At 45.7% G+C, this 23,807-nt stretch overlaps 1 protein-coding gene across 4 annotated transcripts in view; it reads left to right on the top strand.

Annotated features, from left to right (window-relative positions):
* Positions 1-300: 300 nt before the first annotated feature.
* Positions 301-23,807, top strand: part of SCAI (suppressor of cancer cell invasion) — a 201,054-nt gene continuing 177,547 nt past the window's right edge. For 2 of the 4 annotated variants that reach the window (XR_008668725.2, XM_031014487.3), the window contains exons 1-2: positions 322-481; positions 1,188-1,232. Coding sequence is in view for 2 of the 4 variants with exons in the window: in XM_031014487.3 (XP_030870347.1) it covers positions 429-481; positions 1,188-1,232 (98 nt within the window). In the remaining 2 variants the exon portion in view is untranslated. Of the gene's footprint in view, positions 482-1,184; positions 1,233-23,807 lie in introns of those variants that run through there. The other 2 variants (XM_031014486.3, XM_055351898.2) reach the window with 2 other exon arrangements.

The raw sequence follows: 23,807 nt of genomic DNA, 5'->3' as shown, positions 1-23,807 counted from the left end.
CAGAGGTGGAGGGGCGCCAGCAGGTGTGTGGTATGCAGGACGCAGAGCCAGGAGAACCTGGGGCAGGTGTCTGGAGCCGGGGTGCAGTTCCTACTTTTCGGCGCATGGTGGCGCTAGGGTCTCCTCCGGCCCTGCTAGCAATCTCTAAGGCACCTCCGCCGCCACCTGCAGTCTCAACCAAACCTCTGGGTGGGCAGCGCGGGATGTGACGGGCCGAGCGTCCAATCGACTGACAGGTTTCCGTCCACACTACTGCCCTAGCCAATGGGAGCCGAGGAGAGGCGCGGAGGAGGCGGGCCCCGCGGCAAGCCTGGCAGAGGCGCGAGGCCCTCCTCCCGCCTCTCCGCCTACTCCAGCCTCCGCCGCCTCAGCTTCCCGAGCGAGCCCTGCGGCCGCCGGAGCAGCTCCCGCGGCGGAGCAGGAGCCGGATGGTCAGAGGAGCCCGGCAGCCCCAGCAGCCGCGGAGTCGCCTGGCCCCCAGGTGCGGGGGCTGGGTGGAGGCCGGGGTTGGGGATGGGGTGGGGGCCAGAGTGCGGGCCCAGGGGCAGCGGCTCGGGGCCGTGGAGCATTCGGGGCGCAGAGACCGGAGGGGCGGGGGGTGCAGGCTGGGGGGACCTTGGGGGCGCCTGCAGGCGGCGGCGCGGGCTGGGCGCGATCGCATCCTCGAGGCCAGGTGAGAGGGGCGTGTGAGGGAAGGGGGCCGAGGGGTGAGGCTGGCGGCGCGGGGCCGGGAGGGGCAAGGCGGGCGCGCCCCCGGAGGGGCCGTGGAATGCGGGGGTCGCCGGGCCCGGAGAGGCGGGGCGTGGAGGGGGCAGTGCACGGTCGGGAGCGGGTGGGCACAGGAAAGGGGAGGCTAGTGGGGCTTGCGGGGGTGACGAGGCAGACAATGAGTAGGTGGAGGTGGGTGATTTTGGGGAGCTGGGCTGTGACGAGCAGGGGTCGAGGATGGGGTGAGGGACCAGGAAGGTTTGAACTCAGGGGGAATTGGGGGAACGGTGAGTCCCAGGAGTGCTAGGTCTTGGTAAATAGGGGAAACAGGGCATGAGGCGTTTGTAAGGTCAGATCTGGGCTTGGCGAGCCTGTGGTCCCAGAGGGTGGTCTATTTAGTTCTTGACTGGCACGGTAGCGCCGGGAGATGTTTTCTTGTATGTTACTTTTAGTTACCGTCTTATTTGTTTGGTCTGCAGACTGACTGGCACAGTGGAGAAACCGCCTCGAAAACGGAGAAGCAGGTAAGGCAGTGCCTTCCTATTTTGCTTCATGTTTTTCTTTTTGCTTGGCTGCACCTGTGCCGTACTGCATAATTGTATACTGTCAGTAGATGAAGTTTCTTATTTATCCCCCTTTTAAAAGAATATAACCACATGCTGATTTTTCTTTTGAGGACTTCAAATTACTACCTCTACAGTCGATTTTTTTTTTTTTTTGGTATCTAAGATAATGTGGGAAATCTTGAGAAATCCTACTTTTTTACTTTTTGATGTTGTGTAAGGATCTCAGCTTTTTTTTTTTTTTTAACCTTAGCCATAATTTCATTTTCTCCAGCATCTCTGTTTAAAAAGCTCATCTTGGCTGGGCTGGCTCATGCCTTCAATCCCAGCACTTTGGGAGGCTGAGGCAGGAGGATCATTTGAGCCTGGGAGTTCAAGACCAGTCTGGGCAACAGGGCAAGACTCCATCTCTACAAAAAATTAAAAAACTAGCCGGTCCCATAAATGTATACACCTACTATGTACCCACAAAAACAAAAAATTAAAAAAACAAAAAGCAACTAGCTGAGCGGGTGTTGTGGACCTGTAGTCCCAGCATCTCAAGAGGCTGAGGTGGGAGGATTGCTTGAGCCCAGGAAGTCAAGGCTGCAGTGATGCAGTGAGCCGTGATCATGCCACTGCACGCCAGTGTGGGGAACACAGCAAGACCCTGCCTCAAAAAATAAACTAATTTTATTGAGCATCTACTATGTGCCAAGTACTGTGTACGAATGCTCTATGTATATCTTCTCCTGTAATCCTCAAAGAACCCTAAGAGAATATGTAGTGTCACTATTTTACAGAAGAGGGAACTGCGACACAGAGAGGCCAAATATTTACCCAAAATCATGCATCTAGTAAAAGATAAAACCAGGATTTGAATCCAGACAGTCTGACTCCAGAGCTTAAGCTCTTAACTGTTATACCATAATGCTGCTAATAAATATACAATTGAAAGTAGGTTTTCTTACTGCTTTATCTTTTGTCGTTGGACACTGTGTAGTTAACTCGAATGGTTGAACCTTAGGAAAATAGAAGCAAAGAGTTTAAGTAGTCCACAAACAAAGTGAATTAGTCCTTGAGTAATGAAGATGAAGATATATTTATCACATAAACATTTTTGACTGCATTCCGTGTGAGAGGTACTACATAGCAATTCTGTGTAGTCATTAGATGATTCCTTTTTCACAGATGTTGGCATTGACCTAGAGAAAGTAAGCTACTGTAGTTATGTGACCAGTAGGACTACTTTCATAGTTAATATCTGGCAAGTTATTGATGTTAATACACAGAAAACCTCAATAGTAAATAGACACGAAATGCTGATGGTGGAAGTGCCAGCAGAGTTTCCTTGTCACACTTTAGGCCTGTACTGTCCAATCCAGTAACCATATGCAGGGTGAGCACTCAAAATGCATCTAGCATGACTGAGGAACTAAATTTTTAATTTTATTTAATTGTAATTAAATTAACTTGAGAAACTGCTACTTGATCACCTATTGGAAAACGTTCAAGTATGTTTTGAACAACTTGGGTATGTGAGTCTGTATTTTTCATCCATCATTTTATGAAATCTAAATATATATCAAATATTTCCGATGAGAATTTAGGGTCTGAAATGAGGTAAGTATAAAATACATGCTAGATTTCAAGTTAGTACAAAAGTTGAATAAATAAAATTTCTCAGTAACTTTTTATATTGATGACATAGTGAGATAATATTTTAGGTATATTGGATTAAATACTTTTTTTTTTTTTGAGACAGGGTCTGGCTCTGTCACCCAGGCTGGAGTGCAGTGGTGCAATCTCAGCATACTGCAACCTCCACCTCCTGGGCTCAAGCCACCCAGCCAACTCAGCCTCTGGAGTAGCTGGGACTACAGGCACCTGACACCTCACCCAGCTCTTTTTTTTTTTTTTTTTGTAGAGACAAGGTTTGGCCATGTTGCCCAGGCTGGTCTCAAACTCCTGGGCTCAAATGATCCAACCACCTTGGCCTACTAAAGTGCTGTGATTACAAGTGTGAGCTGCCATGCCTGGCTGTAAATAAAATTGTTATTAAAATTATTTTCACTTACTTTTTCCTGAGACAAAGTCTTACTTTGTTGCCCATACTGGAGTGCAGTGATGTGATCTTGACTCACTGCAATCTCCGCCTCCTGGGTTCAAGCAATTCTCTTTCCTCAGCCTTCTGATTAGCTGGGATTACAGGCGCCTGCCACCATGCCCGGCTAATTTTTGTATTTTTAGTAGAGACGGGGTTTCAACATGTTGGCCAGGCTGGTCTTGAACTCCTGGCCTCAAGTGCTCTGTCTGACTAGGCCTCCCAAAGTGCTGGGATTACAGGTGTGAGCCACCGGGCCTGGCCTTCGCTTACTTCTTTTTCCTTTTTATTTTTCTTCTGAGACAGGGCTTGGCTCTGTTGTCAAGGCTGAAGTGAAGTGGTGCAATCACAGCTCACTGCAGCCTTGACCTGGTAATCCTTCCACCTCAGCCTCCCAAGTACCTGGGACTACAGATGTGCACCACCATGCCAGGCTAATTTTTTATTTTTTGTAAGAGACAGGGTCTCACTGTGTTGCTCAGGCTGGTCTCCTATGCTCAAGTGATGTGCCAGCCTTGGCCTCCCAAAGTGCTAGGATTACAGGCGTGAGCCACCATACCCAGCCTTTCTTTTTATTTTTTCTAATATGGCTACTAGAAAATTAAAAGCTGCATACATTTAACTTGCATTGTATTTCTTTGCATTGTATTTCTTTTGGATAGCTCTCATTTAACTCTCATTACCCCACTGCCAGACTCTTCAGTAGCCTTCTGACTGGTTTCCCTACCTTGAATCTGTAATTCCCTCCCTGTACTGTGCAAATCGATCTTGTAATTCTCATGCTTAGGATCCCTGTGTGCTTCCTCATTGCTTATTGAACATCATTCAGACTTTTAGCCTAATCATATAAAAAATTGCCTTTATTTTACTTCTTCATACTTCCCCAGCCACGGTTAATACTTTGGCCATATCGATTTTCAATGATGGAACTATTAAATGTCTACTTTTAAATGATTTAACTTTCTGGTGAACCTTCAAGATGAATTAATTGCTGAATGTAACTCTGTGCTCCATTTGCCATTCCCAGGACTTATGTTCCCTCTTTGCTTTGGTTTTTTGTTTTTAGGGTTTTTGTTGTTGTTGTTGTTGTTGTTGTTGTTGTTGTTGTTTTTTAAAGACGGTCTCACTTCAGGGTGGAGTGCAATGGTGTGACAATGGCTCACTGGAGCCTTGACTTCTCGGGCCCAGGTGATTTTCCCACCTCAGCCTCCCAAGTAGCTGGGACTACAGATGTGCATCACTATGCCCAGCTAATTTTTGCATTTTTTGTAGATGTGGGGTTTTACCATGTTGCTCAGGCTGGTCGTGAACTCTTGGGCTTAAGCGATCCGCCTTCCTTAGACTCTCAAAGTGTTCGAATTGTAGGCATCAGCCACAGTACCTGGTCTGCTTTGGGTTTTTGTATGTGATTTCTTTTTCTTTCTGGAGTACTTTCTCCTTGCTCCTTGACAAGCCCCCTCCTTTAAGACTTTGCTCAGTGAGGGCTTCCCCCCACCCTCCCTCTGCTCCACCTTATTGGGTCCCATCATGGCCTGTACGTACACTTACATGAAATGGTCTGGGCTGAATTTGAATTCAGCTCTGTCAAATGTAGTTTGCGAGATCATGTGCAAGTTAATAAGCCTGTCTCTGCCTCAGTTTCCTCATCTATATAGTAGAAATAATAGTTCTGCTGGCGTGGTGGCTCACGCCTGTAATCCCAGCACTTTGGGAGGTCGAGGTGGGCAGATCACCTGAGGTCGGGAGTTTGAGACCAACCTGACCAACATGGAGAAACCCCATTTCTATTAAAAATACAAAATTGGGCCGGGCACTATGGCTCACTCCTGTAATCCCAGCACTTTGGGAGGCCAAGGCGGGCGGATCACAAGGTCAGGAGATTGAGACCATCCTGGCTAACACAGTGAAACCACGTCTCTACTAAAAACAAAAAAAATTAGATGGACGTGGTGGCGGGTGCCTGTAGTCCCAGCTACTCAGGAGGCTGAGGCAGGAGAATGACGTGAACCCGGGAGGCAAAGCTTGCAGTGAGCTGAGCTCATACCACTGCACTCCAGCCTGGGCGACAGCGAGACTCCACCTCAAAAAAAATAAAAAATTGGCTGGGCATGGTAGCGCATGTCTGTAATCCCAGCTACTCGAGAGGCTGAGGCAGGAGAATCGCTTGGACCCAGGAAGTGGAGGTTGCGGTGAGCCGAGATTGCACCATTGCACTCCATCCTGGGCAACAAGAGCGAAACTCTGTCTCAAAAAAAAAAAAAAAAAGAAATAATAGTTCGACTTCCCTAAGGTTGTAAGGTGCCTAGGATAGTGCCTGGCACATAGAAGGTACACAATGAATTTTAGGTTAAAAAACACCCATCAAATATCTTTTATTTCCCACTTCTTTTGAAAATGAGAAGATTAAAAATAAAGGCCAAGAAGAAATGAAAGAAGCAGATAAAGCCAGTGGCAGAATTAGTGCATAGACCAGAAAGTCCTGCATCATTGCTAATGGTTGCTTTGGTGTTTGGCTCTGAGTTTTCTGGAGTAAAATGAAGAAGAAAATAAAGTTCAGTTTTCAGATTCATGGTATCTCTAAAATCAAACGTGAGTTTTTAAAGATTGCTTCTTGGCCAGGCGTGGTGGCTCACATCTGTAATCCCAGCACTTTGGGAGGCTGAGGCGGGTGGATCACCTGAGGTCAGGAGTTTGAGACCAGCCTGGCCAACATGACGAAACCCCGTCTCTACTAAAAATACAAAAAATTATCCGGGCATAGTGGAGCGTGCCTGTAATCGCAGGTACTCAGGAGGCTGAGGCCAGAGAATCTCTTGAACCTGGGAGGTGGAGGTTGCGGTGAGCTGAGATTGCACCACTGCACTCCAGCCTGGGCAACAGAGTGAGACTCCGTCTTAAATAAATAAATAAAGATTGCTTCTTATACTTCTCAATCCAAGTGAGTTATTGCCAGTGAACAGTCTCCACAGGGCCAAAGCAATGTGGTTTTGGTATATGGCTCTCTGATGGTTTGGCTTGATTCAGAGGTAAAGAGGGATGCGTACACTGTGGGGACTATACGTGTTTTGTTCACTGTTTATCCCCAGCAGCTAGAATAGCGTCTGGCACGTAGAGAACAGTTTATTGAATTTTTGAGTGAACAAATCCTTTAGTAATTCTCCAGGAATTTAAGTAAGCATCAGGTTGCAATGAGTTTATTTTCTCAGTCCAGAATCATGAGGCTACATATTCAGCATGCCTGATTTAGGTTAGATCCTGATCACGTCAGCATTTTGACCTGAATGGACAACCAGCACACGTATTTAAAGGTCCTATGGGCAGGACCAAGATTTTCCTCAGAAAACAGTGCAGGGGTTGCTCTAAAACTAGAAAACAAAATGTACAGTTAAGACTCCAAAGATGAATTATAGAAGAAGGATGTAATGGTTGTAGCCAGATATTTAAAAAAATATGTGTTCGGCCAGGCGCGGTGGCTCACACCTGTCATCCCAGCACTTTGGGAGGCCGAGGCGGGTGGATCACAAGGTCAGGAGTTCAAGACCAGCCTGACCAAGATGGTGAAACTCCATCTCTAAAAAATACAAAAATTAGTCAGGCATGATGGCGCGTGCCTGTAATCCCAGTTACTTGTGAGGCTGAGGCAGGAGAATCACTTGAACCTGGGAGAAGGTTGCAGTGAGCCGAGATCGCTGCACTCTAGCCTGGGTGACAGAGCAAGACTTCGTTTCAAAAAAAAAAAAAAAAAGTGGTATTAGTTGCCGGGCATGCTGGCTCACACCTGTAATCCCAGCACTTTGGGAGGCCGAGGCTGGCAGATCACGAGGTCAGGAGTTTGAGACCAGTCTGGCCAACATAGCGAAACCCCGTCTCTACTAAAAGTACAAAAATTAGCCGGGCGTGGTGGCAGGCACCTGTAATCCTAGCTACTCAGGAGGCTGGGGCAGGAGAATCGCTTCAACCTGGGAGGCAGAGGTTGCAGTGAGCTGAGACCACGCCATTGCACTCCAGCCTGGGCGACAAAGCGAGACTCCATCTCAAAAAAAAAAAAAAAAAAAAGAAAGGTATTAGTATCAGTTTTATACTGTGGCTATAGAAATTCTGAATATCAAATGATATAAATTCCTGGTAAACACTTCAAGATGAATTAATTGAGGCAGATGAGTGGTGTGAGCCCAGGAGTTCAAGACCAGTCTAGGCAACATGGTGAAACCTCATCTCTACCCAAAATACGAAAATTAGCCAGGTGTGGTGGTACACACCTGTAGTCCCAGCTACTTGGGAGGCTGAGGTGGGAGGATCAGCTGAGACTGGGAGGTGGAGGCTGCAGTGAGCCATGATTGCACCACTGCACTCCAGCCTGGGCAACAGTGAAAACCTGTCTCAAAAAAAAAAAAAAGGTAAGTTAATTGTTGAATGTAGCCTTGAGTAACTGATTGAATGGGTCTGCTACGTAGAGTTGTTGACAGTTATATTACATATGTAGTACATTTTAGAAAACAGTTGACAGAATTATGATTTTTTGTTTGTTTGCTTTTTTTGTTTGAGATGGAGTTTTGCTTGTTGACCAGGCTGGAGTGCAATGGTGTGATCTCGGCTCACTGCAGCCTCTGCCTCCCGGGTTCTAGTGATCCTCCTGCCTCAGCCTCCTGAGTAGCTGGGATTACAGACATGCGCCACCACGCCCAGCTAATTTTGTATTTTTAGTAGAGATGGGGTTTCTCTACGTTGGTTAGGCTGGTCTTGAATTCCTGACCTCAGGTGATCCGCCCGCCTCGGCCTCCCAAAGTGCTGGGATTACAGGCATAAGCCACCATGCCCAGCCCAGAATTAGGATTTTTATTTAGTTTTGAGATGGAGTCTCACTCTGTTTCCCAGACCGGAGTGCAGTCATGCTATCTCGGTTCACAGCATCCTCTGCCTCCTGGGTTCAAGTGGTTCTTGTGCCTCTGCCCCCTGAATACCTGAGATTACAGGGGCGCACCACCATGCCCAGCTAATTTTTTCTGTTTTTAGTAGAGGCGGGGTTTCCCCATGGTGGCTAGGCTGATCTCGAACTCCTGGCCTCAATTGATCTGCCTGCCTTGGCCTCCCAAAGTGCTGGGATTACAGGCGTGAGCCATCGTGCCTGGCCTAAAATTATGATTTTTATTTTAGGATATTGATGTTAAATAATTCTTTTTGATAGGTGTTAGTTAGTGGCTGAGTTATCTTTTGAGAACATTTCTAGTGCAGACCAAACTATAAGACAGTTTAAGAAAAACAAAGACAGTTTGAGATAAGAACCTCATGCACTATTATTTCTTTGTATCTTTTTCCCCTTAAAACTTTTATTTCCTTATCATAGTTCATCTTTGCACCCTTATAAGGTACTAAGGGGGAGCTCAGTAAAACTAGTGAACCAATAAATGAATTTGTGGCAAGAGGCGTTAGTGTGGGATGGGTTTGGTTGTCCAAAATAATGTCATACTATTTAATGCCCCTGAAAAACTGCACTGGACTGAAAGGAGTTTTAAGATTAGGAAACTGGCCGGGCGTGGTGGCTCATGCCTGTAATCTCAGCATTTTGGGAGGCTGAGGCGGGTGGATCACCTAAGGCGGAAGTTCAAGACCAGCCTGACCAACATGGAGAAACCCCATCTCTACTAAAAATACAAAATTAGCCTGGCGTGGTGGTGCATGCCTGTAATCCCAGCTACTCAGGAGGCTGAGGCAGGAGAATCGCTTGAACCTGGGAGGCGGAGGTTGCAGAGAGCCGAGATCGTGCCATTGCACTCTAGCCTGGGCAACAAGAGCGAAACTCCTTCTCACACACATACAAAAAAGATTAGGAAACTTGGTCTCTGTGTGCTTTTGGAAAATTCTGTAGAGTCCAATATGTCTGTTAATGATGTTTGGGTTATGAGTTGGAGAATCCTTTCTGGTCCTATTAGGAACAAGATCCATTTGTTTGGATAGGATTCACATTGATGAAAGCTTTACTGTATGATTTGGGGGCTTTTGTTGTTGTTGTTGTTACATATTTAAAGCAAAGAGATCCGGGCATTTTGTTGTTGTATGTAATTTGCTTAAGAAACATTTGAATGCTTTCTAGTTCTGGGTTCTAGTGATATAGATATGAGTGAGGTGGCCGTTGTTGGGGAAAATCTCATGTATTAATGGGAAGACAGACACTGAAATATGAGACAGTGTAATGACTTTGTATATATACAAAGGTTTACACAATATATACAAAGGGTTTATAGGAATTCTGCATACTGGTAGTGAGGGCAGTTTCTGCAGTCATTTATCTAAGCCCTGAAGGTTTAGAAGGTTAATTTGGTGGTAGTGTGACTATTGAAATGACAAGAGATGACAGCCTAGATGTAGACTGACTAATAATGAGGTCTTGGGTGAACTAAATTCAGGACCTAAACCAAGATAGTGCCAGAAGTGGAAAGAAAGATGTTTTTAAGAGCTTGGGCTGTGGTGTCAGACTAAGGGGTGGTTCTCAACTAAGGGGGATTTTGCCTCCTAAGGGACATTTGACAATGTCTGGAGACATTTTGGGTTGTTACAACTTGGAGCACCTAGTGGGTAGAGGCCAGATATGCTGCTACACATCCTAAAATGCATGGGACAGCATCCTAATCTAAGAGTTCCCCAGCTCAAAATGTCATTAGTTCTCAGGCTGAGAAATCTTGCATTAGTGTTTGAATCCTAGCCCTTCCAAATGTCCTCACCAATACTTGGTCTTGTGATTCTTTTTTTTTTTTTTGAACAGGTCTGTAGAGGTACAATTGGCATACAGTGAGCTGTACATATTTGAAGTGTACAATTTGATAAGTTTTGAAATACATGTATACCCTTAAAACCACCACCATTGTTTGCCATTCTGTGGGTGTATAGTGGTACGTGTCATTGTGGTTTTCATTTGCCTTTCCCTGATGACTGATAATGTTGAGTATCTTTTCATGTGCTAATTTGCCATTCATATAACTTAGTGAAGTATCCAAATCTTTTGCTCACTTTTTGTCAGTTGTTTGTCTTCTTACATAGTTGCAAGAGTTCTTTATGTATTCTAAAAACAAAATTTAAAAAAGCAAAATCTTTTTTTTTTGTTTTTGAGACGAAGTCTCACTTTATCACCCAGGTTGGAGTGCAGTGGTGTGATCTCATTTCACTGCACCCTCCGCCTCCCAGGTTCAAGTGATTCTCCTGCCTCAGCCTCTGTAGTTGCTGCGATTAAGGCGCCTGCTACCACACCCGGTGAATTTTTGTATTTTTAGTAGAGCTGGGGTTTCGCCATGTTGCCTAGGCTGGTCTCAAACTCCTGGCCTCAAGTGATCTGCCCACAGCAGCCTCCCAAAGTGCTAGGATTACAGGCGTCAGCCACTGTGCCTGGCCACAAATTCATTATTAGGTATGTGTTTTGCTTATATTTTCTCCCATGTATGACTTGCCTTTTACTTTTCTCCACAGTATCTTGAGATGCTTGCAGCTTGAATAATAGGTTGGATGGGAATGCTTTTATTTATTTATTTATTTGTGAGATGGAGTCTCACTCTGTTGCCCAGGCTGGAGTGCAGTGGTGCGATCTTGGCTTACTGCAACCTCTGCCTCCCAAGTTCAAGTGATTCTCCTGCCTCAGCCTCCTGAGTAGCTGGGATTACAGGCGCGTGCCACCATGCCTGGCTAATTTGTATTTTTAGTAGAGATGGGGTTTCACCATGTTGGTCAGGCTGGTCTTGAACTCCTGTCCTCGTGATCTGCCTGCCTTGGCCTCCCAAAGTGCTGGGATTACAGGCATGAGCCACCGCACCAGCCTGGGAATGCTTTTAATTGAGGCAGCAGACACAGGAGCAAGAGCAAGTTTGGGACGGTAAGAACATGAGTTTATTTTGGCTATATGGAGCGTAAGGTGCTTCAATGAACTGTCTTTAACCAGGTGGTTAAAAATAGGGGTGTTTTGCAGAGAAGCAAGATAAGGGCTTCAGGTATAGATTTTAAAGCATTCAGCAAACACTTGGTGATCCAAGTCATGCAAATGAATGGAATGGCTGGATGCAGTGGCTCACACCTGTAATCCCAGCACTTTGGACGGCCGAGGTGGGTGGATCACGAGGTCAGGAGTTCGAGACCAGCCTGGCTAACGTGATGAAACCCTTTTTCTACTAGAAATACAAAAACTAGCCGGGCGTGGTGGTACGTGCCTGTAATCCCAGCTACTCAGGAGGCTGAGGCAGGAGAATTGCTTAAACCCAGGAGCTGGTGGTTGCAGTGAGCCAAGATCGTGCCACTGCACCCTAACCTGGGTGACAGAGCATGACGCTGTCTCAAAAAAAAAAAAGGAAAAAAGAAAAGAAAATGAATGGGATAACCTAGTGAAAGCATGTTGAGTGAAATGCAAAGAAATAGAACGTACAGTAACATGGTGTGAAAATAGACCAAACTGCTTTCTGTCTTTTGGGTGTTATCTCTTTCTCTGCAGTGTTAATCTGTCCACTGCAGGGTATTTCTGCAGGTAGCCGTCAGACAGGTAGTGTTTATCTCCAGGAGTTTAGATCTCTGTACTCTTTGCTGAGAAACAGGTTCTGAAGGTAGTTTCTTAGAAAACTAGAACATTTTTCTAATCTACACTGAAACACAGGACTATTCTAGAGTTACAGAGCTCGTGGTAGGTTTGCCTCAGCAACATCCCTACAGCAAATGCAGTGGTTTTGGTAAATCCATTTCTTGTAGCATGTGTGAGTGAAATCCTAGGGCATAAAGCTAAAATTCAATTCTGTGAAAGCAGACTCTGCAGGGCCAAGATAGCATGGTCAATGTATGCAGCATTTTCACGGTAATATTTTACTGAAGAATGAAACCTAGAAGAGTTAAGCAGTGATTTTCAAGGGCATTCAAAAAGAGCTCATAGGTCCTGTGGGACTCATTCAAGGGCTTCCTGGAGGGTAGAGTGCCAGGAGTTGCCAGAGGGAGGTTAACAAGCCTAGCCTCAGGCTCTACTCCTATATTTTATGTATGTATATATGTTTATTTTTGTTTATTTTTATTTCTTTTCTTTTTTTTTTTTGAGACGGAGTCTTGCTCTGTTGCCCAGGCTGGAGTGCAGTGGCACAATCTCGGCTCACTGCAACCTCCGCCTCCCAGGTTCCAGCGATTCTCCCTCCTCAGCCTCCCAAGTAGCTGGGATTACGGGTATCTCCCATCATGCCTGGCTAATTTTTTTTGTATTTTTGTAGAGATGGGGTTTCACCATGTTGGCCAGGCTGGTGTTGAACTCCTGACCTTAGGTGATCCACCCGCCTCGGCCTCCCAAAGTGTTTGGATTACAGGCGTGAGCCACTGCGCCCAGTGCTAATAATTTTTTAAAAAAATATCTGTTTGTTAGCTGGATGTGGTGTTCTTGCACCTGTAGTCCCAGTCCCAGGTATTTGGGAGGCCGAGGTAGGAGGATCACTTGAGCCCAGGAGTGAGTTAATGCCCAGCCTGCACCATATAGTGAGACCTCTGTCTCTAAAAAAAAAAAAAAAAAGGCGGTTCAAACCAAGATCCAGATAAGGTTCATAACTTGTAATTAGTTGAGTAGCTCTTGAAGTCTTTTTTAGTCTATAGCTTTTCCACTCATATTTTCCTGTACTATTTATTTTTTGAAGAAAGCATGTTCGTTATTAAGAGTTTTCCAGTCTTGGCCGGGCACAGTGGGTCACACCTGTAATCCCAGTATTTTGGGAGGCTGAGGCGGGCAGATCATGAGGTCAGATCTCTACTAAAATATAAAAAAAAAAAAAATTAGACAGGATTGGTGGTGTGCAGCTGTAGTCCTAGCTACCCAGGAGGCTGAGTCAGGGGAATCGCTCCAACCTGGGAGGTAGAGGTTGCAGTGAACTGAGATTGTACCACTGCACTCCAGCCTGGCAACAGAGCCAGACTCCATCTCAAAGAAAAAAAAAAGAGGTTTTCAGTCTGAATCTTTAATTTTTAAAAAAGTTGGTATATAATTTACATAGGGTGAAATTCACCTGTTTTAGTTCTTTGAATTTTGACAAACCTAGTTGTGTAATCACAACTATAATCATGATATAGAACAGTTCCATCACTCCCCAAAATTCCCTTCTGTCCCCCCGACCAATTGGCAACCACAGACCAGTTTTTCCACAGTCTGAATTTTGCTGACTTTATGACCTCATGGTATCACTTAGCATGCTTCTCTGTTCCGTTTGTGTCTTGTAAATTGATAGAGTTAATTTGCTTTTTTGTTTTAAGAATGCTTTGGCTGGACGTGGTGTCTCATGCCTGTAATCCCAGCACTTTGGAAGGCCGAGGCGGGCAGATCACCTGAGGTCAGGAGTTCGAAACCAGCCTGGCCAACATGGCGAAACCCCGTCTCTACTAAAAATACAAAAATTAGCTGGGCGTGGTGGCGGGCGCCTATAATCCCAGCTACTCGGGCGGCTGAGGCAGGAGAATCGCTTGAACCCAGGAGGTGGAGGTTGCAGTGAGCCGAGATAGCATCATGGCACTCCACCCTGGGCAACAGAGCAAGACTCCATCTCAAAAAAAAAAAAGAAAAAAGAAAAGAAAAAGTGCAGCATAGAAGTGATGTGAACTTTCATTAAAGCTTCTCTTTTTTATATTAGGAACCCATGGTAATCGGTATCTAGATTTATGAATTCATTAGGGTTGCAAATGTTGAAATTCCCATGCGCGGTGGCTCACACTTGTAATCCCAGCACTTTGGGAGGCTGATGCTGGTGGATCACCTGAGGACAGGAGTTCAAGACCAGCCTGGCCAACATGGTGAAACCCCATCTCTATTGAAAATACAAAAATCAGCCAGGTGTGGTGGCACGTGCCTGTAATCCCATCTACTTGGTAGGCTGATGCAGGAGAATCACTTGAACCCGGGAGGTGGAGGTTTCCGTGAGCCAAGATCATGCCACTGCACTCCAGCCTGGGTGACAGAGTGAGGCTCTGTCTCAAAAAAAAAAAAAAAAAAAAAAAAGGAAATTCTAATTCTTTCATTCCTTCTTTTTATTTATTTTTTTTAAGTTGGAGTCTGTGTGATCTCGGCTCACTGCAACCTCTGCCCCCTGGGTTCAAGCGATTCTCCTGCCTCAGCCAACTGAGTAGTTAGGATTACAGGCGTGTACCACCACTCCTGGCTAACTTTTGTATTTTTAGTAGAGACGGGGTTTCACCATGTTAACCAGGCTGGTCTGGAACTCCTGACCTCAAGTGATCGGCTCGCCTCAGCCTCTCAAAGTGCTAGGATTACAGGCGTGAGTGCCACTGTGCCTGGCTCATTCCCTCTTCATTATTAGCTGGAATACTTCCAGAAAAAGACATTTCCCTTACTGACTGAAACAATTTTTTGAATTTTATTTATTTATATATGAGAGGGAGTTTTGCTCTTGTTGCTCAGGCTGGAGTGCAATGGCGTGATCTCGGCGCACTGAAGTCTCCGCCTCCTGGATTGAAGCTATTCTCCTGCCTCAGTCTCCCGAATAGCTGGGATTAAAGTTGTGCACCACCACACCCAGCAAATTTTTATATTTTTAGTAAGGATGGGGTTTCTCCATGTTGGCCAGGCTGGTCATGTACTCCTGACCTCAGGTGATAGACCTGCCTCAGACTCCCAAAGTGCTGGGATTACAGGCGTGAGCCACTGTGCCCGGCCTGAATTCAATTTTTTATTTTTTTTTTTTGAGACGGAGTTTCGCTCTGTCACCCAGGCTGGAGTGCAGTGGCACGATCTCGGCTCACTGCAAGCTCTGCCTCCTGGGTTCATGCTATTCTCCTGCCTCAGCCTCCCAAGCAGCTGGGACCACAGGCGCACACCACCACACCTGGCTAATTTTTTGTATTTTTAGTAGAGATGGCGTTTCACCATGTTAGCCAGGATGGTCTCGATCTCCTGACCTCGTGATCCACCTGCCTCGGACTCCCAAAGTGCTGGGATTACAGGCGTGAGCCACAGCACCCGGCCAGTTTTGTATTTTTAATAGAGACGGGGTTTCACCATGTTGGCCAGGCTGGTCTCGAACTCCTGACCTAAGGTGATCCACCTGCCTCAGCTCCACAAAGTGCTGGGATTACAAGTGTGGGCCACCGCACCCGGCCAAATTACCCGTATATATTTTAGAGAAGGGGGTCTTGTTCTGTTGCCCAGGCTGGAGGGCAGTGCCACAGTCACAGCTTATAGCACCTTGAACGCCTGGGCTCAAGCAGTCCTCCCACCTCAACCTCCTGAGTAGCTGGTGCCATGTGCCACTGTGCCCGGCAGGTTTTTTATTTTTAAAAATTGTTTGTATTGATGGGTGTCTCACTTTGTTACCCAGGCTGGTTGCAAATTTCTGGCCTCAAGCTATCCTGCTGCCCCAGCCTCCCAAATTTCTGGAATTGTAGATGTGAGCCACTCACTGCACCTGGCCTAGAATTTTTTTTTTTTTTTGAGATGCAGTCTCACTCTGTTGGCCAGGCTGGAGTGCAGTGGTGTGATCTCAGCTCACTGAGACCTCCACCTCCTGGGTTCAAGCAATTCCCCTGTCTCAGCCTCCCGAGTAGCTGGGACTACAGGAACGCACCACCATATCTGGCTAATTTTTGTATTTTTAATAGAGACAGGGTTTCGCCATGTTGGCCAGGCTGGTCTCAAACTCCTGACCTCAGTTGATCCACCCACCTCTGCCTCCCAAAGTGCTGGGATTACAGGCGTGTGCCACCTCGTTCGGCCGGAAAAATCTTAAATGGAGCAGCTTGTTTGGAACTTTATTTGAAACCACCAGTATTACTTATTTGCAAAAGATATCCATAGGTTAGTACATTAATTGACTGTATAGCACATATGAATCTTACCTCATGAAATCAGGTAAGCAAAAAGTATTAACAATATTTTAATTCCTTTAAATGAAATCAAATTCTGCCCTGGGGGCCAGGTGTGGTGGCTCGTACCTGTAACCCCAGCACTTTGGGATTCTGAGGTGAGAGGATAGTTTGAGCTCAGACTAGCCTGGGCAACATAATGAGAACCTGTCTCTCAAAAAAAAAAAAATTCTGCCCTGGGACCTTCTCCCCCTCAATTCTACCAAACTGGTTAGAAATACAATCTCAGTGATTAATAATAGAGATCCACTCCTCCTTAGAGTTATGTGAGACTCTAATAGGCTTTTGAGGTACCAGGAGAAGGGTGGAAGGTTGATTTTCAGCCTGTGCTGGATGTGACTGAGCACATTGTCTAAGAGGACATGAGGCGTTGAAGCCTGGGGATTCTGATGTCCAGGCTTCAGCTTTCCTTGGTACAACACATGCCCATTTGTCTCTGAGGACTTGGGCACTGCTAGGACGTGGGGTTGCAGGTTCCCTTTTTGTGGATTCTGAAGGAATTCCTTCTTCTCAGATAAATTGCTCCCATTTTTCTTCTTGTTTCTACCTAACCCCCAGCTCCCGCCAAAGGCACTCATTGTTCTACCCTTCTTCCCTCAGTATAATCTCCTCAAGGAGTTCATATTTTCAGAAAACATGCACAAACCTCCCTTGAGGCAAAGAAGCAAATAGGACTATCATCTTGGGGATTGGGAAGTACCATGATAATAAAACATCCATTGATGTCTTAATAACTTATCTGGCTACTTATATTTTCATCAGTAATTCTAGTCCTTGTAGTGGGACTTAATGATCTCTCCAAAAATGATTTGATTTTCCCTTCTTTAAAAGATGGAGCTGAATTCTCCTCCCTTGAGTGTGGGCTGGACTTAGTGATGCACTGCTAGTGAATAGAACACAGGAGAAGTGATGAGATGTCTCTTCCCAGATTGGGTTTTTAAAAGACTGGTTTCTGCCTTGCATGTGTGTTCTCTCTCTCTCTCTCACACACACACACCCACCCACCCTCCCACCCACCCACCCACCCACCTACCCACCTCACTTTGCGGGAGGCTAGCTGGCTAGCTCAGATTGGGTTTTAAAAAGACTGGCTTCTGCCTTGCATGTGTGTTCTTTCTGTCTCTCTCTGGCTTCTGCTTTGCATGTGTGTTCTCTCTCCCTCTCTCTCTCTCTCTCTCTCTCTCTCTCTCTCTCTCTCTCTCTCTCTCTCTCTCACACACACACACACACACACCCCCAACTCACTTTGGGGGAGGCTAACTCCATGGTATGAGGCAGCACTGCATAGAGGGAAGGCACTTGCCATGTTGTAAAGACAGACACCCAGGCAGCCTATGGGGAGGGCCATGTGGTGAGGAAGTGAGACCTGCCAGCAACCACAACAGCTAGCTTGGATGTAGATCTTCTGAGGCCTGCTGGCAGCCACATGAGTGGCTCAGAAAAGTGAGCTTGAACAGGGATCCTCCTACTCTAGTTGAGCCTTGAGGATGACTATAGTCCAAGCCAACAGCTTGACTCATTGTCCTGGCTTCACAAGGGCTGAGTTATGTGAATCTGTGATTTTCCTTGGAGAGTTTCCTTTCTTCCAGCACTGGCTTCATTGTACCCAAGGGGCTTAATGTCCAGCTAAGATTTCTCTTATCCTGCATAGGTTTCTGATGGACAAAGAGAGAGGATGTGTATGTGTGTGTGTGTGTACGTGTACGCACGCATGCATGAGAGAGAGAATGTGTGTGTTTTGGAAGCAGCTGTCTTTTTTTTTTTTTTTTTTTTTTGAGACAAAGTCTTACTCTGTCGCCCAGGCTGGAGTGTAGTGGCGTGATCTTGGCTCACTGCAACCTCCGCCTCCCAGGTTCAAGTGATTCTCCTGCCTGAGCCCCTTGAGTAGCTGGGATTATAGTGCCTGCCACCATGCGTGGCTAATTTTTTTGTATTTTTTGTAGACACAGGGTTTTGTCATGTTGGCCAGGCTGATCTCAAACTCCTGACCTTAGGTGATTCACCCACCTTGGCCTTAAGAAGCAGATATCTTTTGATTAAAGGGCAGTTCAGTTTTATTTTTCTTTCTTTTTTTTTTGGAGATGGAGTATCACTCTGTTGCCCAGACTGGAGTGCAGTGGCACGATCTTGGCTCACTGCAACCTCCACCTCTTGGCCAGCCACCTGAGTAGCTAGGATTACAGGCATGTGCCACTACACCTGGGTAATTTTTGTATCTTTAGTAGAGACAGGATTTCACCATGTTGGCCAGCCTAGTCTGGATCCTGAGCTCATGATCCTCCCACCTCAGCCACTCAAAGTGCTGGGATTACAGGCGTGAGACACCGCGCCTGGCCTTCATTTTTTAATTTAATTTTATTTTTGTTAAGACAGAGTTTCGCTCTGTCTCTCAGGCTGGAGTGCAATGGTGCGATCTCAGCTCACTGCAACTTCCACCTCCCGGATTTAAGCGATTCTCCTGCCTCAGCCTCCTGAGTAGCTGGGACTACAGGTGTGCGCCACCATGCCTGGTTAATTTTTGTGTTTTTTATACAGATGGTGTTTTGCCATGTTGACCAGGCTGGTCTGGAACCCCTGACCTCAGGTGATCTGCCCACCTTGGCCTCCCAAAGTGTTGGGATTACAGGCGTGAGCCTCCCACACAGATTGGGAGGTAGTCCTCTGCTCTTGTTTGCCTTGTTAAGGGAAGAGCCATAAGGTATTATCCAGTGAAGAGTCAGTTTTCTTCTGCCTGCTCTCTCTCACCAGGCTTTAAACTCTTTTTCAACCCCTTTTCTTGGCTTTTTGGGAAGAGTGGGCAAAATAGAGCCAAGTCAGTTATGATGGTTCATTTTATGTGTCAACTTGACTGGGCCACTGAGTGCCCAGACATTTGGTCAAACATTATCTTAGGTGTGTCTGTGAGGATGTTTCTGGATGAAATTAATACTTGAAGTGATTGAGTAAAACAGATACCCTTCCGAGTCTGGGTGAGCCTCATCCAATCATTTGAAGACCTGGCTAGAACAAAAAGACTGAGCAAGAGGGAGCTTCTCCTGCCTGACTCCTTGAGCTGGGACATCAGTGTTTTCCTGCCTTTGGACTTGAACCAAAACTTTGGCTCTTGAGCGTGGTAGCTGTTGTATTGGAACTTGCGCCATTGATTCCCTTGGTTCTCAGGCCTTTAGACTTGGACTGGAACTAGACCATAGGCTCTCTTGGGTCTCTAGCTTACTGACTGACAATCTTGGGACTTTTCAGCCTCCATAATTGCATGAGCCAATTCCTTTTAATAAATATCTTTTTAAATACATATACCTCTGTCTCTCTCTCTCTCTCTTTTTTTTTTTTTTTTTTTGAGACAGAGTCTCGCTGTTGCCCAGGAGTACAGTGGCGCAATCTCAGCTCACTGCAAGCTCCGCCTCCCGGGTTCAATTGATTCTCCTGCCTCAGCCTCCAGAGTAGCTGGGACTACAGGCGCCCGCCACCATGCCCGGCTAATTTTTTGTATTTTTAGTAGAGACGGGGTTTCACCGTCTTAGCCAGGATGGTCTCGATCTCCTGACCTCGTGATCCTCCTGCCTTGGCCTCCCAAAGTGCTGGGATTACAGGTGTGAGCCACCGCGTCCGGCCTGTCTCTCTCTCTCTACCTCTACCTCTGTCTCTCTCCTGTTGATTCTGTTTCTCTGGAGAGCCCTGACTAATATATAAGCCTAGTCTTTTATTGCCTTACTTTTGTCTCATTTCAGGTTTTTCAGAGTGCTCCTAATCTCTGAGAACTTCTGCATTACTGGCTTAATTCTCTGCATTGATGCAGTCTGTCATGAAATGGCTATCTTCATGACAAACCAAGCAAAAGGAGAGGTGCTTGGGTTTTCAAAAACTTGGCAGCTGTTTTGGAAACATTTTACTTTAAGGCTAGGCACCACTGTTTGTATTCTTATTTTGCATTTGGGGTTTCTTTCTCCTAAGTTATCTCTCCATATATTCTCCTGGCCTGGAAGGCATGTGTGCCTGTTTGACAGTGTCCTGGAAATTCTTTTCTAGACGAGGAGTGCATGTTGAAGGTGCTCACACGTGGTTTCCTAAAATCCTGCAAAGTGGCAGTTAGGACTTTTGTTTGTTTGTTTGTTTGTTTGTTTCTTTGAGACGGAGTCTCACTCTCGCCCAGGCTGGAGTGCAGTGGCACGATCTCGGCTCACTGCAACCTCTCTGCCTCTCGGGTTCAAGCGATTCTCCTGCCTCAGCCTCCCAAGTAGCTGAGATTACAGGTGCCCGCCACCACGCCCGGCTAATTTTTTGTATTTTTAGTAGAGACGGGGTTTCACGTGTTAGCTAGGATGTTCTCGATCTCCTGACCTCGTGATCTGCCTGCCTCGGCCTCCCAAAGTGCTGGGATTACAGGCGTGAGCCACTGCGCCCGGCCTGCCAGTTAGGACTTTTAAACTCTTAGGATAATTTCCGAACTATAGAGTCATCATGTATAGGTTTTCAGAGAACAACTGCCAAAAATAAAGATTTTAGATTTAGAATTGTTGACATAAGCCTTTTTTTTTTGAGTTGGAGTCTCACTCTCTTGGCCAGTCTGGAGTGTAGTGGTGCGATCTCAGCCCACTGCAACCTCCATCTCCCCAGTTCAGGCAATTCTCCTGCCTCAGCCTCCCGAGTTGCTGGGACTACAGGCACGTGCCACCATACCCGGCTGATTTTTTGTAGTTTTATTAGAGATGGAGTTTTACCATGTCTCTCAGGCTGGTCTTGAACTCCTGAGCACAGGCAATCTGCCTACCTTGGCCTCCCAGAGTGCTAGGATTGCAAGTGTGAGCCACTGCGCCCGTCGTAGCCTGTCTTTCTAACAATAGATAAGCAAGCTGTTTTTCTATTGAGGTAACACCTGGCTGGTGATAATAAAATTGTCATCAAGTAAAAGGATTCTTACTTTTGTATAAAATAGGAATATGCATCTATATGTCCAAAACAGGTTTTTAAAATTTTACTTATTTATTTATTTTTGAGACAGGGTCTCACTCCAGTCGCCTGGGCTGCAATGCAGTGGTGCGATCTTGGCTCACTGCAGCCTTGACTTACTGGGATGGAGTAATCCTCCCACCCTAGCCTCTGAAGTAGCTGGGACCACAGTCACATACCACTACACCCAGAAAATTTTTTGTATTTTTAGTAGAGACAGGGATTTGCCATGTTGTCCAGGCTGGTTTCGAACTCCTGGGCTCAAGCAATCCACCCGCCTCGGCCTCCCAAAGTGCTGGGATTACTGGCGTGAGCCACTGCGCAGTGCACAACCAGCTTTTTTTTTTTTTTTTTGAGATGGAGTCTCACTCTGTTGCCCAGGCTGGAGTGCAGTGGCGCAATCTTGGCTCACTGCAACCTCCGCCTCCCGGGTTCAAGTGATTCTCCTGCCTCAGCCTCCTGAGTAGCTAGGATTACAGGAGCCTGCCACCACACCTGGCTACTTTTTGTATTTTTAGTAGAGATGGAGTTTCACCATCTTGGCCAGGCTGGTCTTGAACTCCTGACCTCGTGGTCCACCCGCCTCGACCTCCCAAAGTGCTGGGATCATAGGCATGAGCCACCGTGCCTGGCCCACAACCAGTTTTAAATCATTAAGATATAAGTTAGAAAGAAGAGGAAAATGTTTTAAATAATTTATAAGAGAGTTATAGAATCTGTGTTGAGAGATTACTCGGTCCAACCGAAAGCATAGTAGGAGAAATCCTAGTGTAATCACATTCCTGAAAATGAAGTCCTTAAAAATTTCTTAGTCTTAGTCTTTTCACATATAGTTCACTTACATATTTACCAATGACATACGTGTATTTAGTGTTTCCTAAGAATTTTATCCAAATTGCCTGTCTCATGTACATGCTGTTGTATATAAATGCCCTTGTGACAAAATACAAATAACATTTAGTAGAGGTGTCAGTGAAATTGTGATACTTCTGTCATTGATTTTTTCAATAACTAGATGATAAAATCACAATTGTCATATAGATGTTCATAGCATTTTTACTCTTTATTTATTTATTAATTTATTTTTTTGAGACTGAGTCTTGCTCTGTTGCCCAGGCTGGAGTGCAGTGGCATGATCTCCCGGCTCATTGCAACCTCTACCTCCCAGGTTCAAGCAATTCTCATGCCTCAGCCTCCCAAATGGCTGGGACTACAGGGGTGTGCCACCATGCCTGGCTAATTTTTGTGTTCTTTTAGTAGAGATGGGGTTTCACCATGTTGGCGAGGCTGGTCTCAAACTCCTGACCTCAGGTGATCTACCCATCTTGGCCTCTCAAAGTGCTGGGATTACAGGCTTGAGCCACCATGTCCAGCCTGGATTTTTACTCTTAAAAAGAGGTTCTTATGTTTGAAAATGTTGGAAACCACTAGATTAAATTATCTCTGGAGCCAGTTCTAGCCATTTCCAAAGTGGAAAAGGACTTTGGCTTAAGGGTGGAGCCTTTGCATAAGGATGTGTTCAAAGAGGATAGTACAACATGCTGGTGACACCCCCAGAGCTTTGGCAGGTTTCTAGTCACTACTTTTCTTTGTCTTTCTTTTTAAATTCCTGCATGCCTCAGAGGTTTGATTCATCTTTTTTCCAGCATCTCGTATGTCATCTATTGTTCTCTCCACCCATAAACCCTCAACTGAAACAGGATGCAGGTGGCTTAGCTTTTTCTTTACCTTGTTCACGCTGAAACTATTTGACACTATTTCACTTTTAAGGATTTTTACTGCTGTTAACAACAGAATGAAATGAATGAATACAAATTTGCACAATTTAGAATTTTGTTAAAAATGAGAATTTCTTATCCTTCATTGAAATGTAAACAAAAAAAAATTTCAGTTTTTTAGTATTTGCTAGGATAATAGCAGTAGACTAAGTGGTGTCAAAAGTTTCTTCCAACTCTGTATTTAATTTTTAGTGGCAGATTACTCATGTTTCCTTATTTTATCACTCTTTTTTTTCTGGGAAGTCCCTAAATGTCCTTTCTCCTATATTTCTTTTTCTTTTTTTGAGATGAAGTCTCACTCTGTCACTCAGGCTGGAGTGCAGTGGCATGATCTTGGCACACTGCAGCCTCTACCTCCTGGGTTCAAGCAGTCAAGCGATCCTCCTGCCTTAGCCTCCTGAGTAGCTGGAACTACAGGCGTGTGCCACCATGCCAGGCTAATTTTTTATACTTGTTTGTTTATTTGTTTGTTTGTTTGAGATGGAGTCTTGTTCTGTTGTCCAGGCTAGAGTGCAGTGGTGCGATCTCAGTTCACTGCAACCTCTGCCTCCTGGGTTCAAGTGATTCTCCTGCCTCAGCCTCCCGAGTAGCTGGGACTACAGGCGCCTGCCACCATGTCTGGCTAATTTTTGTATTTTTAGTAGAGACGGGATTTCTCCATGTTGGCCAGGCTGGTCTCGAACTCCTGACCTCAGGTGATTCACCCACCTTGGCCTCCCAAAGTGCTGGGATTACAGGCGTGAGCCACTGTGCCTGGCTCTTCCTCCTATTTTTCTTTATCATTTGACTCTGAGGATAATTACTTGTAGGGCATTGAATTCATTACATCCTGGGGAGGAGAAACTCCAGGTTATTGTCTTTAAT

This window comes from Gorilla gorilla, chromosome 13 (genome assembly GCF_029281585.2).
Source record: "Gorilla gorilla gorilla isolate KB3781 chromosome 13, NHGRI_mGorGor1-v2.1_pri, whole genome shotgun sequence".
Classification (NCBI taxonomy): domain Eukaryota; kingdom Metazoa; phylum Chordata; class Mammalia; order Primates; family Hominidae; genus Gorilla; species Gorilla gorilla.
The sequence above is the reverse complement of the archived record's forward strand: the minus strand, read 5'-3'. Positions and strand labels throughout refer to the sequence as shown.